At 48.1% G+C, this 15158-nt stretch overlaps 1 protein-coding gene across 2 annotated transcripts in view; it reads left to right on the plus strand.

Annotated features, from left to right (window-relative positions):
• Positions 1-1217: 1217 nt before the first annotated feature.
• The window catches only part of LOC138666153 (pancreatic lipase-related protein 2-like), a 67273-nt gene continuing 53332 nt past the window's right edge, over positions 1218-15158 (plus strand). The window contains exon 1 of one of the 2 annotated variants that reach the window (XM_069754387.1): positions 1218-1392. In XM_069754387.1, coding sequence (XP_069610488.1) covers positions 1275-1392 — 118 coding nt within the window. In that variant the 5' untranslated portion in view covers positions 1218-1274. The remainder of the gene's footprint in view (positions 1393-15158) is intronic. The other variant, XM_069754386.1, reaches the window with a different exon arrangement.

Below are 15158 nucleotides of genomic sequence, written 5' to 3' on the forward strand. Positions count from 1 at the left end.
GCTGTACATATATAATTATATACAGGAGATGCCCAGGTTATACCAGCTGTACATATATAATTATACACAGGAGATGCCCAGGTTATACCGGCTGTACATATATAATTATATACAGGAGATGCCCAGGTTATACCGGCTGTACATATATAATTATATACAGGAGATGCCCAGGTTATACCGGCTGTACATATATAATTATATACAGGGGATGCCCAGGTTATACCAGCTGTACATATATAATTATATACAGGAGATGTCCAGGTTATACCGGCTGTACATATATAATTATACACAGGAGATGCCCAGGTTATACCGGCTGTACATATATAATTATATACAGGAGATGCCCAGGTTATACCGGCTGTACATATATAATTATATACAGGAGATGCCCAGGTTATACCGGCTGTACATATATAATTATATACAGGAGATGTCCAGGTTATACCGGCTGTACATATATAATTATACACAGGAGATGTCCAGGTTATACCGGCTGTACATATATAATTATACACAGGAGATGTCCAGGTTATACCAGCTGTACATATATAATTATATACAGGAGATGCCCAGGTTATACCGGCTGTACATATATAATTATATACAGGAGATGCCCAGGTTATACCGGCTGTACATATATAATTATATACAGGAGATGTCCAGGTTATACCGGCTGTACATATATAATTATACACAGGAGATGTCCAGGTTATACCGGCTGTACATATATAATTATACACAGGAGATGTCCAGGTTATACCGGCTGTACATATATAATTATACACAGGAGATGCCCAGGTTATACCGGCTGTACATATATAATTATACACAGGAGATGCCCAGGTTATACCGGCTGTACATATATAATTATATACAGGAGATGCCCAGGTTATACCGGCAGGATGTGTATGACACTCAGGGTATTACTGGGGCGTTGCTTGTTGGACGCCTGGTCTTCCCCGAGCCTCGTGTGCTCACTCTCTCCGTGGTCACTGCGCTCGTCTGATGTTCTCTTCCCTTTTCTCTTCTGTGATTTCTCCTTTTTATTTTCTTCCCCATATTCTTTCATTGGGGAATTTCCATGACCTTTGCATTAAGCTCAGATGTGCGCAGAGCGATTGCTGCAGGCGTCTTGTGATCTCCGTGTGTAATCGCCATTGATAAACCCGTGATCTGGGACCAATAAGGATCACGTGACTCCGACCATCAGAGCGCGCGCCGGAGCTGCTGTAACACAACCGCAGCGACCCTGGAAACTCCACCACAGACGAATGATATTCCAGCAGTGCTCAGTCACACAGGACTACAGCCCCAGCATGGCTGCAGCCCAGAGGATGATGAGGATCACAGTCCTGATTGGACTCATGATGACCGACAGTCCGGTGACAGGTAAGGGGCGCGTCCGGTAGGACCTAGAGAACAGTAAAGGGCAGTTCACACACTTGTTCGCTGCGGACTCCATTCACTTCAATGAGAGGACGGCCTGTGGTGCACAGACGCTACTTGGCTGCGGTTATAGCGGCAGGTCACTTCCTTCACCTCTGTTACCTCCATGCGCTTTCTGCACATTAGTCGGAGCAGAACACTTTATGGTTTTCAATACGTTTTTCAAGAAGGTTTTTTCCTCCGATATCCCCAAACTTCACACGATTCCTGCAGCTCATATTGCAATTCATTAAAAACGTATCGAAACCTGAGTGCCCCGACCAAACCTGAGCGTCCCGACCAAACCTGAGCGTCCCGACCAAACCTGAGCGTCCCGACCAAACCTGAGCGTCCCGACCAAACCTGAGCGTCCCGACGAAACCTGAGCGTCCCGACGAAACCTGAGCGTCCCGACGAAACCTGAGCGTCCCGACGAAACCTGAGCGTCCCGACGAAACCTGAGCGTCCCGACGAAACCTGAGCGCCCCGACGAAACCTGAGCGCCCCGACCAAACCTGAGCGCCCCGACCAAACCTGAGCGCCCCGACCAAACCTGAGCGTCCCGACCAAACCTGAACGCCCCGACCAAACCTGAGCGTCCCGACCAAACCTGAGCGTCCCGACCAAACCTGAGCGCCCCGACCAAACCTGAGCGCCCCGACCAAACCTGAGCGCCCCGACCAAACCTGAGCGCCCCGACCAAACCTGAGCGTCCCGACCAAACCTGAGCGTCCCGACCAAACCTGAGCGTCCCGACCAAACCTGAGCGTCCCGACGAAACCTGAGCGTCCCGACGAAACCTGAGCGCCCCGACGAAACCTGAGCGCCCCGACGAAACCTGAGCGCCCCGACGAAACCTGAGTGCCCCAACTAAATCTGCGCCTCCCAACTAAACCTGCCCCAGGAATGTGTCTTACAAGCTACTTCTACACCAGGATTTTTTAGCCAGAAAAATCCACATAACAAAACTGTGTAAAAAAGGCAGCATCAGCAGGAGGACCTTCACATCCATAGCCGGGTTCACATGACGCTTTCTGGATTCCGTTTCTATTCTATTGGTCTCAATTTCCGATAAAGGCAGCAATTTAGACATATTTCTGAATATTCTAGTACAATCATTGAACATGAAAATGGTCTAATGATGGAGAGTGACACATGGGGCACAGGTAATGGTTAGCTCTTTGGGCGAGGATCTGCATAAGTCATCCACCGATTGCTGGGAGGAATGTAATCTTCTGTGTGTCATCATCACAGGTGTCTGCATTCTCAGGACAAACATGTCAGTGAAGACAGTGGTCCTGGAAACCATCAGATCTCTGTATTATCATTCAGCCGGAGCGGCCAAGTCTGTGCCTAGCGAGCTCCATGACATGGCCAGATCGTGACTGCTGTGTAGAGCTTCAGTAGAGAGTGGGGCATCGGAGGGGAGACGCTTTCTTTTTTAATCTTAATTATCAGTCAGTACTTGTATGAGGGAGACTTGAGGCCAAAATACAGTGGAAGGTGCTGTGGAGACATTACACATGTGTCAAGGGGGCCATAATACTAAAGGACTGTCATGAATTGGGGGTGTTTGGTTGCCCCAGTTCCATTCTTTAGGGGATTTATTTATATCCCACTTCCCAGTTCCGGTTTGGAACTTGCAGCTTTCTGGCGCCCCCCTTTACCCTCAGGTCAGATTAGGCACTGCACCTAGGATAATTTAGTCATCAGAAAGGCTGCCTTGCTATGTACTGGCTATTGGGCACACTGCAGCGACGGCAATATAACTACTTTCACTCAGGCGGGAACAATAATTATCAACTCCGTCCGTCGCTGCCAGTTATCACCGTTATCATTATGCTCAGCGTGACATGGGGGCTCATTTAAGCATAAACACGAAGTGGATACATGACCTGCTTACAGGGAAATCCATTCCTTGAACTTCGTTGGATTTTGATCCTAGAGATTTCAGTGGGGTATCGATCTATCGGTGGACATTCAAAATATGTAGCTTTTATACCTCTATCACTAATCGGTGCCATTATATGTAACCTTTCAAGAACAAAGAAGTCCCCATGCGGTTTGAGAGCTGCCCTACCAGTTTTATCTAGTATCAGGCGGGAGGGGGGATGATTGATTTAGAATTACAGAGAGCTGACAGTCAGAGTGAGAAGAAGAATTTTCTAGGCAAAGAGGGGATCAGAAAGCCCACATCGTGTGTCTGGTCTTAAAAGACCACTGTAACTAAACAAAGGGATTGCCATGTGTTGCTACTCTGTACTTTCGGTTTCACAGCTGCATGCAGGGGGGATGAGGGGTTTAGAATTACACAGAGCTGACAGAGAAGAAGAATTTTCTCTTCGCCACGACAGCACCCACTGAGACAGGGGATCCGCCCCTAGGAACAGGAAACCCTACGGAGAGATAAAAGGGGCGGTCCCCCCTCGCTCCCACAGTTTTGGTTTCCTGTTCCTACGGGAAAATCCATGGAGCGAAGAGGATGCCCAGCCTGGACGCCGCTTGCGCAGTTTACCTGTGAGGACGGCAAGGGCTCCAGGGCTGGATGCAGCGTCGGGGGTACTGGCTCAGTTTCCCCCCTCTGCTGACAGACGCCGCGAGACCGGGACGGGCGGTTGCTGGTTCGCGGCAGATGTCATCCGGCGGTCTGCAGGGCGAGCGCCGGTGGGAGCGTCGCGCCGTTCTTGGCAGACGCCTGTACAGCGTGGAGCCCAGCCCAGTTTGTGCACCCGGAAGTGCTGGTAAGCTTCCGGGGTTCCGGAGGAGTGAGACGGCGCCTGCGCTGAAGCCGGTGACAGCGCAGGCGCATACAGCATGGCCGCGACCCGGAAGTGGTTAGCACTTCCGGGTTCGACAGGAAGAACATGGCGGCCCCCATGTGAAAAGGACGCAGGCGCTGCATCCCAGCGTCCAAAATGGATTCTACGAGGGAGCCTGCGGTACCTTCTGTTGAGATTACCGCTGTCACCCCACGCAGCCATGCCAGCAGCAGCCGCTCTAGACAGAGCGGATCGTCTAGAAAGAAATTGGATCAACCACCTATATCTCAGTCTCCTCTTCAGCCAGTACCTTGACTGACAGCTTCTGGGTGAGTGTGCATCTACCCCACTAGGCTGATTATTGTCCCTCTCCCTCTATATAGGCAAAAAGAACGGAAAAAGCGAAACACAAGCAGTGTGCGTTATGTCTCCAGCCCCTTCCGGATAGTTACACTAAGAGGCTATGCAGTTCATGTATTAATACTACGTTACGGGAGGAAGCCTCAGTTAAATCAGAGGACATAAGTCATGATTAGGGAAGAATTACGAGCCCTGCATAGTTCTGACAGAGAGCCACGTATTAAGGGAAAAAGAGGATACGTTTCCCCTATATCCGACCAGTCTTCTGAGTTAGAGGATGCAAACTCCGATAAATCACAGCGAGATGTGTCCTCAGATGAGGATCAGGATACATGCTTCCCCACAGACAGCATTGACAATCTGGTGAGATCAGTTTGTAACACTATGGGCATAGAGGATTCTAAAGTCCCTAGAACACAGCAAGACATAATGTTTGCTGGTCTATCCGAAAAGAAAAGACCCTCTTTTCCGGTAATAACGGCAGTGAAGAATTTAATCAAAAAAGAGTGGGAAAGCCAGGGACAGAGGGGTTTACCACCGTCTTCGAAAAGGCGTTACCCCTTTAATGACGAAGAATTCTCAACATGGTCAAAAGCCCTGAAAGTAGATGCTGCTGTGGCGTCTACAGCAAAGAAATCCTTACTGCCTGTGGAGGATTCAGGCTCATTGCAAGATCCTCTAGATCGTAAAGCCGATTCGCTTCTAAAAAGAGCATGGGAGACCTCTGCAGGGGCTTTTAAACCGGCTGCTTCAGCTACATGCACCGCGAGGTCCATGCTTGTCTGGCTGAGTGACTTGGAGGAAGGGCTGAAAGGAGGTCTCTCTCTGGAGAAGTTGTTGTCCTCTATACCCCTAATTAGAGGTGCCACAGCCTTTCTGGCGGACTCATCTGCTGATTCTATACGCCTGGCGGCCAAGTCGGCAGGACTGATGAATGAAGCACGTAGGGCCCTGTGGCTTAAGGGCTGGAAGGGTGATCCCCAAACCAAATCCAAATTATGCGGCCTCCCATGTCAGGGTGAGTACCTGTTTGGTACTAAACTGGACGAGATCCTAACTAAAGCGGGAGAAAGAAAGAAGGGCTTCCCTAATAATAATTACCTTCCATTCTATAGGAGAGCGTTCCGAAAGCCCGCGTTTAATAAGAGGAACGAGTTTAAGAACCAAGATCGCTGGGCCACAAGAGACACAAAACAAAGAGGTGCGTTCTTTGGGAAGTGCCCTTTCAAGTTTGAAGACAAACCCCGTTAGGACAGATCTACCTGTGGGAGGCAGATTGTCCTCCTTCTCAAACCAGTGGCGGGCGATAACATCTAATATTTGGGCAAATAACCTTATCAACTCTGGGTTAAGATTTAAATTTTCCCCAGTCCTTCCAGACTCATTTCTATTGACTTCATTAAAGTCTCAATTACAACAAGAGGCATTGGAGCAGGAGGTGATTAATCTTCCATCCAAGGGAGTCTTGGTGGAGGTTCCATTCCTTCAGGAGGGAAAGGGATTCTATTCCCCGTTATTTTTTATTCCAAAACCAGATGGAACATTCAGAACCATTATAAACCTTAAAAAATTAAACATCTACTTAGAAAATCAAACCTTTAAAATGGAGTCTATACGGTCCACCATTAAACTCCTGTTTCCCTATTGCTTTATGACGGTTCTTGACCTTTAAAGATGCGTATTACCATCTACCTATTTATATAGAGCATCAACAATATCTCCGTGTGGCGATTGTATTGAATGGGTGTATCCGACACTTTCAGTATACAGCTATGCCTTTTGGACTATCTATAGCTCCAAGAGTGTTCACTAAACTAATGGCGGAGGTAATGTCATACCTAAGGTTAAACACCCTCGTAATTCCATACCTAGACGACATCTTGGTAGTAGGAAATTATCCTTCACAATGTCAACAACGATTGTGTGATATGATAGCATCTCTGCAAGGATTGGGTTGGATAATAAATTGGGAAAAATCTAGGCTTTTCCCAACAACTCGGCAAATTTTTCTGGGGATTATATTAGATTCTACAAGCCAGAGATGTTTCCTTCCGGAATCTAAACAAATAACGGTTAGAAATAAGGTTCAGTCGGTAATAGATAAAACCCTAATTTCCTTGAGAGAAGGCATGTCCCTTCTTGGCTCCTTCACGTCATGTATCCCAGCGGTTCCATGGGCCCAATTCCATTCGAGACATCTACAGTATGCAATTTTACATGAAGAAGAAAAATCACATGGTCGTTTAGATGTTAAGATTTCCCTTTCTAATGAAATAGTCCAATCTCTGAACTGGTGGCTAGAGCCAAGAAACTTGGTTAGTGGGGTCCCCTGGGTAGTTAAACCCTCAAATATAATATATACAGATGCCAGTCCTACTGGCTGGGGAGCACATTTAAAAGACCACCTAGTCCAAGGACTATAGTCAGACTCTGAGTCAGATGACTCTTCTAATATAAGAGAGCTAAAAGCTATCTATCATGCTCTATGTGAATTCCTTCCGCAGCTACACGGGACACATACCAGAATTCTGTCCGACAACATGACATCAGTCGCTTATATCAATCAAGGAGGAACAAAATCAGGAACACTCATGTCTATAACCGAAGACATTCTAACTATAGCCGAAGAACATCTTCTGTCCCTGTCAGCGCTACATGTCAGAGGAGTGGACAACTCAAGAGCAGACTTCCTCAGTCATCATACCCTCCACCAAGGGGAGTGGGTCCTAAATCATCGGATTTTCAAACTGATAACTATGAAATGGGGTATACCCGAGATGGCTCTCTTCGCCACAAGACACAACAGGCAATTAAAAAGATTTGCTTCAATGTTCCAGGCCGACAATCCCGATATTCTCGATGCCCTTCAGACTCCTTGGACATTTCAGAAAGCATACGCTTTTCCTCCTCTGATTCTTCTACCAACAGTAATCAGGAAGATAAGGGAGGACCGGGCAAATATAATCCTGATTGCCCCGTTTTGGCCAAAAAGACCATGGTTTTCCCTGCTCAGAGCCATGTCCATCTCGGATCCGTGGATCCTCCCGGAGGATCAGGATCTTCTTTTCCAGGGGCCCTTCTACCACCCTCATGTGAAGGGACTAAGGTTGACAGCCTGGAATTTGAGAGGCAGCTGTTAAAACTAAGAGGCTTCTCTGATAATGTAATTAATACCTTATTGGCAAGTAGAAATAAATCCACTACTGCCATATATGTGAGTGTGGAAGAAATTTCTAAATATCTATCCATCGGTGTTATCTAGTGAAATTCCCGTCGCTACTATTCTAGAGTTTCTTCAGAAAGGTCGTGATCTAGGCCTTTCAGTTAGTACTCTAAAAGTACAAGTTTCTGCTCTAGGGGCCTTGTATAGTCACAATGTTGCGGGTAATAGATGGATAGCCAGATTTATTTCAGCTTGCCAGAGATCAGAGCCAGTTCAGATTCCCCAGATGCCTCCTTGGGATATTAATTTGGTCCTGGAAGCCTTAACAGGTCACCCGTTTGAACCTCTAGACTCAGCTCACATTAAATGTATTTCCCTTAAGACTGCTCTTCTTGTCGCACTGGTATCGGCAAGAAGGGTAAGTGACATACAGGCGCTATCAGTAGATCCTCCCTTTATGTCAATTTTTCCAGATAGAATTGTCCTGAAGACAGACCCTTCCTACCTTCCTAAAATGTGTACAAAATTTCATAGGTCTCAAGAGATCCTTCTTTCTATAATAATCCTTCAAACCAGGAGGAAGAGAAGTACCATACTTTAGATGTGAGACGGGCTATAATAACTTATCTGGACAGGACTAGCGCCTGGAGGAAGAGCAGGGCTCTTTGTTTCCTTCCAGGGTCAAAGAAAAGGATCTGGTGTTACAAAAGGCACATTATCCCGATGGATTCGGGAGGCGATATATCTGGCCTATTCATCTGAAGGGGAGAATCCACCTGAGACTGTGAAGGCACATTCCACCCGGGCGATAGCATCATCCTGGGCGGAGCGAGCAGAGGTTCCTATAGAACTCATATGTAAGGCCGCAACCTGGTCTTCCCCTTCTACCTTCTATAGTCACTATAGATTAGATCTATCTGCCTCCACTGACTTGTGTTTCGGTAGATCAGTCCTTAATACGATAATCCCCCCCAAATAACTATCTCTGAAAGTCTCTCAGTGGGTGCTGTCTTGGAGAAGAGAAAACACCAGATTACATACCGGTAATGCTCTTTTATAGAGCCACGACAGCACCCCTTCACTTCCCTCCCATTTACATATATTAGTGTACATATGAGCACTGTTAAGGGTGGTGGATTCTTGTAGTTATATGTAGTTATGTTAAAATAAGTGATGATATAGAATTACCTACTAAAACTGGTGGGCGGCTCCTCGCAATCTCTGTAACCCAAACTGTGGGAGCGAGGGGGGCCGCCCCTTTTATCTCTCCGTAGGGTTTCCAGTTCCTAGGGGCGGATCCCCTCTCTCAGTGGGTGCTGTCATGGCTCTATAAAAGAGCATTACCGGTACGTAATCCGGTGTTTTCTAGGCAGAGTGAGTGGGGGGGGGAGTCAGAAAGCCCACAGCGTATGTCTGGGCCACATGTCACTTACAAAGGCAGGAAGATGCAGCAGAGCTCAGTGTGCATGATAATATAGAATTAAATACATAATATTCCTGACAGACGGGCTGTGGGTGTCACGATTGATTTTTGGATTCATGGCAGCTCTGGTTCTGTAGCTTTTTTCCTTTTGGGCAAGCAAGGGTTAATGTCAGTTTCCTTGCTGGCAGCTGCTTTGTTGCTAGTCAGATGATGCGGATGGTGACCACTCCCACCATTCTTTAAAAAGTCATATGACCTATAAGCTGAATGTCGGTGATAGAGTTTTCTATGTTCAGCCTGGAGTAAAGAGCACTCTGGTTGCAGTGGTAATTTTGCTGTGTTCGTAGAGTTCGTGGCCTGGTGCCTTATAATCTGCTGTGTGGTGCTTTACAGAAGGAACAGTGTTAAGTACTATTTCCCTTTTTCTGTCTTGTTGTTGTCCCTCTCCGTGTGTTGTTTATCATCTGCAGTGGGGCTAGTGTCCTTGCCGGCCAGTGCACTAGCCAGAGAGTAGTGAGGTGACAATCAGGGACGAGGCACATGACAGTGACGGGGGTAAGGACCCGCTTAAGGCATTAGGGGAATTTAGGGACAGGCTCATGTTGGAGTTCAGGAGGTGCCCCATCCCTTGTTCCCTACTGCGAGGGCCTTCCCCCTCCCCATTCCATCCCGTTGTTTGCTGTAAGTTGTGTTGTCCGCTGGACATTAACTGTGTCGGTTCATGACATTATCACCAACTCGAACTTTTATCCGGTGAATCCATGGCTCATGTGGAGGCTTTTGCTCACCTGATCCAGTCCCTCACGGATGAGGTTTCCGATTTGTGGACTCAGGTGATGCAGCTTCAGCAGGTGACGGGGTTCTTGGTCTCGACTGAAGTACTGGCCCAACCGGAACCTAAAGTATTTCTCCCTGACAGATTTTCTGGACAGAGAGATAAATTTATGGACTTCAAAGAAGCCTGTAATTGTATTTCAGGCTTCGCCCTCATTCTTCAGGGAGTGAGGAACAGCATGTGGGGATTGTTGTCTTCCTTCTCAAGGGTGATCCCCAATCCTGGGCCAACCGATTCATCATGTTTGCGGTCGGTGGACAAGTTTTTCGTGGCATTGGTGTACGGGGATCCTGACGGCGTCTCCATGGCTGAGTCCCGACTCCATAAGATCAAGCAAGGGGGCTGGCCGGCGGAGGAGAACTGCTCAGAGTTTCAGAGATGGCCACTAACACTTGGTGGAATGACCCTGCTCTTAGGAAACATTTTTGTCAGGGTCTGTCAGCTAGGCTTCAGGATACTCCGGTGCAGTATGCTACTCCTGGGTAGCTGAAGGACACCATGGCCCTTGCTATCTGGGTGGATAGATGCCTCAGGGACAAACATACACCAAATCTACCCCCTGTTGTTCTCCCCCCTAGAAAGGACACACTGGTGCACATGGACAAACCCATGCAGGTAGAAGGAGCCTCCTATCAAATTAGGTTGCCCACGGTTTGCCATGGGACAGAGGCATGTTTTTTTCTATGGTCTGACTTATCATTACATCGTCTGCCGAACTCGCGCCAAAGTACGCTCACCATCTCGAAAGCCCTGTTCCCCTGATTGTGTGGAAGGAGACAACCAGGGTGTGAATATTTCCTCCATCTTTTCATCTCTGTTTACCACTCTGGCTGAAGTGGTGGTTGGTGGGTAAATTTAGAATGTACCGGTGCTTGTGGATAGTGGAGCTGGAGTCAATTTGGTGGATTCTTGGTTTGTCCAGATCCATGGTCTGATCGGTAGGATGCTGGCAAGACCTATTGCCTTTTGGGCAATTTACTCCATTCCTCTCAGCCAGGCGAGTGTGACCCAAGTCGTAGATAATATTAACCTGCGTATAGAGACCCTTCTTGAAGAGTCTCTGTCATGCTACATCTTGGAGGGTATGCCAACTCCCATCGTCTTAAGCTTTCCCTGGCTGAAGACACACAATCCGGTCATAAACTGACGGTTTGGGGAAGTAGTGAGTTGGGACCAGTCAAGTAAGGACTGCTGCCTGGGAGCTACGATCTCTGCCATCCTCCACAAACATACCCCTTCTTCTCCGGTGAAGTCAGCTAAGGTGCTACCAGGGAGTAGGCGCATGACTCGCCCCTCACAAGTTATCCCTGAGACTCTGAGTCCTCTTAGGAGGACGGGTCAGGGGAGGGTGGTGGTTCTCTCTGTGGGTAGAGGGGGGGATGAGTTTTGTCACAAACGAATGCATGGAAATAAACTTCCAGGTCCGGACCTGTGTGTGAATGAGTACATGTGGGTGTCCACCAAAAACATAAGGTGGAAGGATACATCTGGGACCTGGAGTTCTAGGGTGATCGAGTATCGGGTGTTGGCCATTCTCAGCCCAGGGACTTTCCAGTTGGAGTTACCCCCAGTAATGCAGGTACACAACGTGTTCCACAGGTCGACGCTCAGGAGATTTGCTGTGCCTCTGGAAACCACATTATTGCCATCTCCATCAGGCTGCGTTTGCCGTAACCTTGAGAATCAGGTGACTGCGGAGGTGAATCCTAGTGGGTGGATGTCAGGGATCCCACCGTGCTGCACCAATATGTCAAGGATCCCACCAATCTGTCACGGTTCACAGGAAAGATACCTTTAATAATCTATACTAATCTTTATTTTTATATAGCGCTCACATATTCCGCAGCGCTTTACATACATTATCATCGCTGTCCCCGTTGGGGCTCACAATCTAAATTCCCTACCAGTATGTCTTTGGAATGTGGGAGGAAACCGGAGTACCCGGAGGAAACCCACGCAAACACGGAGAGAACATACAAACTCTTTGCAGATGTTGTCCTTAGTGGGGCTTGAACCCAGGACTCCAGCGCTGCAAGGCTGCTGTGCTATCCACTGTGCCACCATGCTGTCCAGTTGTCCGTCTGTGGTCAAAGAGAGCCCTTACGTCCTGCACAGTCCTTTTTCTAACCCTTCCTTGGGACCCCACCTCCCTTTGCCCTATGTCATTTCCTCCCTGTCGTCCCTTTTACCAATCCCCCCCCCACTATCCCCTTCACCTCCCTGTCTTTTTCCAACCACTCATTCTCTTCCAGTGTCATGCCCACTTCCCCATATCCTTGTGTGCGTGTCCAGCCGATATTTGACCCTGGACAGATCGATTATCCGTGGTTCCCCCTAACTTTATCAAATCCACCACTCACACCAATTTGTCAAGAACCGGGGTGGTTTGGTTGCCCCTGGTTCCTTCTGAAGGAGATTTATCTATATCCCACTTCCCAGTTCTGCTTTGGAACTTGCAGCTCTCTGGTGCCCCCCTAACCCTCAGGTCAGTCAGGGTATTGCACCTAGGGTAATTAGATGCCAGAAAGGCTGCCTGCTATGTACTGGCTATTGGGCACGCTGCAGCAAGGGTGATATAACTACTCCCACTCAGGCGGGAACAATAATTATCAACACTGCCAACGCTAAAAAGCCTCCCAAACGCAAAGGACAAAGTATGCTGCCACCAGCTCTGATTCTCTTATCTGTAAATGGGTCCGGAGCCAACCCACATCAATGGCAGACAGAGGGGCTTCCACATCAATGGCAGGCAGAGGGCTTCCATGTCAATGACAGACAGAGGGGCTTCCACGTCAATGGCAGGCAGAGGGCTTCCATGTCAATGACAGACAGAGGGGCTTCCACGTCAATGGCAGGCAGAGGGGCTTCCATGTCAGTGGCAGCCAGAGGGGCACCCACGTCAATGGCAGCCAGAGGGGCACCCACGTCAATGGCAGCCAGAGGGGCACCCACGTCAATGGCAGCCAGAGGGGCACCCACGTCAATGGCAGCCAGAGGGGCACCCACGTCAATGGCAGCCAGAGGGGCACCCACGTCAATGGCAGCCAGAGGGGCACCCACGTCAATGGCAGCCAGAGGGGCACCCACGTCAATGGCAGCCAGAGGGGCACCCACGTCAATGGCAGCCAGAGGGGCACCCACGTCAATGGCAGCCAGAGGGGCACCCACGTCAATGGCAGCCAGAGGGGCACCCACGTCAATGGCAGCCAGAGGGGCACCCACGTCAATGGCAGCCAGAGGGGCACCCACGTCAATGGCAGCCAGAGGGGCACCCACGTCAAATGGCAGACAGAAGGGCTTCCATTTCAAATGGCAGGCAGAGGGGCTTCCACGTCAATTGCAGCCAGAGGGGCTTCCACGTCAACTGCAGGCAGAGGGGCTTCCACGTCAACGGCAGGCAGAGGGGCTTCCACGTCAACGGTAGCCAGAGGGACTTCCACGTTAATGTCAGGCAGAGGGACTTCCACGTCAATGTCAGGCAGAGGGGCTTCCACGTCAATGGCAGGCAGAGGGGCTTCCATACAGAAACTAGAAAACCACAAGATATAAAAAAAAATTTGGAAAAGAAGAGTAAAATAAGTGGATAAATAGGAATTGGGATTTATACCAGGAACTAATCACAAAGGAAAACCAATGAGGAACAATGGGGGCCCGACAATTATACTGGAATCGGAAGGTAAATGGTTTAAATGAATGGTGCAAGGGAAACTGCCTCATTAACCCCACTGGCTTCATGCTCTTAAGGATAGAGATTCACTGGACCTGATAACGCAGGACCCTGTTTGTCAAAATCACCCTCCCTAGGGGAAGGCCGAATAATCTTGATACCCTGACACCAAAGACCACTGGGATCACCCCCATGTTGGGACCACACATGTTCAGCAGCTGGTTTACTATTGGTACAATAGAAAAGACCTGGCACTCAATGCTGTGATGATTTTATTGTAGTACCAAAAACGTTTTGGTCACCTGGACCTTCAATAGTTACGTACTGGTAGGTGGATCCACTAGTAGGTGGATATGCTTGGTCACATGTCTGGAGGACATTTAGTGTTAACCACATCAATAGCTTGCTGTGGGTGTCCGTGTAAGGAAGTTAGGTGAGGCTTTGGAAGCGCGTGCATCTGTGCCTGGATGCAGCATCCACCGCTTGTCCTCCAGACACATGACCAAACATATCCACCTACTAGTACGCAACTGATGAAGATCCAGGTGACAAACGTTTTTGGTACTACAATAAAATCATCACAGCATTAAGTGGAGTGCCAGGTTTTTTCTATTGAATCTTACGGTGTGGGAACCTACCTAGACAGCTCTTACAGTAGTGCTCACACTTTCTCTTCATAGTTTCTATTGATGTCACCTCATGCTCCAAAATGCGCCTGAAACTGACGGATGATCTTGACAAAATTAAATGGGTGAGAACAGGCAGTCGATAGACCAAACCCTGTGGTCTCTAGCATTTATATTTATCTCTGCATTTACATTTATCTCTGCATTTATATTTAAGGCCGGTAGATGCACTCTTGAACTCCGGCCCCCGACCTATAAAATGCCAGTCCTTACATTGCCACTTCTGAAAGTCCTTTTTAGTGCCCATCGATCAGGCCAGGTGGCTTTTAGGCTCCTGCCTCGACAGTATGTGACGGCAGGATGCTCAGTGACCATTTTGCCAATATCCTCATTCAATTTCAAAATGGGCCAATAAGTTAAGTAAATTGCTTACTTCCATTTGTTGTCATATCTCCCAATCATCCTGATATGTTGATCCTCCATTTCCCTTGGTATTCGAACTAGGAGGTCCGATCTTGATGAGACCAGAACATTTTCAAATGCTTTATTCAAAATCTAGTTAGGGTATCCACGTCGTCAAAACCTGTTCATCTCACCGGCCTTCACATTGCCATTGTTAAGACATTGTCTACAGCTTTTACATTGATGGCCTATCCTTAGGATAGGACAGATAGCTTTTTTCCTTCTCACTTTGCTCATTTTTTGCTTTGGCAAACACCAGGGCATATAAATATATCTGGCTGGAATATTTTGCGATCCTTCGCAGATATAGCAACTGAATGAGTCAGGATGCATAAATTCCAGATCTTGGGAGTGCCGCGCGCTTAATTGAGATACATCATCACTTTCAGGACTCACGCACTTTGCGTTATAAGCAGTGGGAAGCACAGAATGCTC

Source organism: Ranitomeya imitator, chromosome 2, assembly GCF_032444005.1.
Source record: "Ranitomeya imitator isolate aRanImi1 chromosome 2, aRanImi1.pri, whole genome shotgun sequence".
Classification (NCBI taxonomy): domain Eukaryota; kingdom Metazoa; phylum Chordata; class Amphibia; order Anura; family Dendrobatidae; genus Ranitomeya; species Ranitomeya imitator.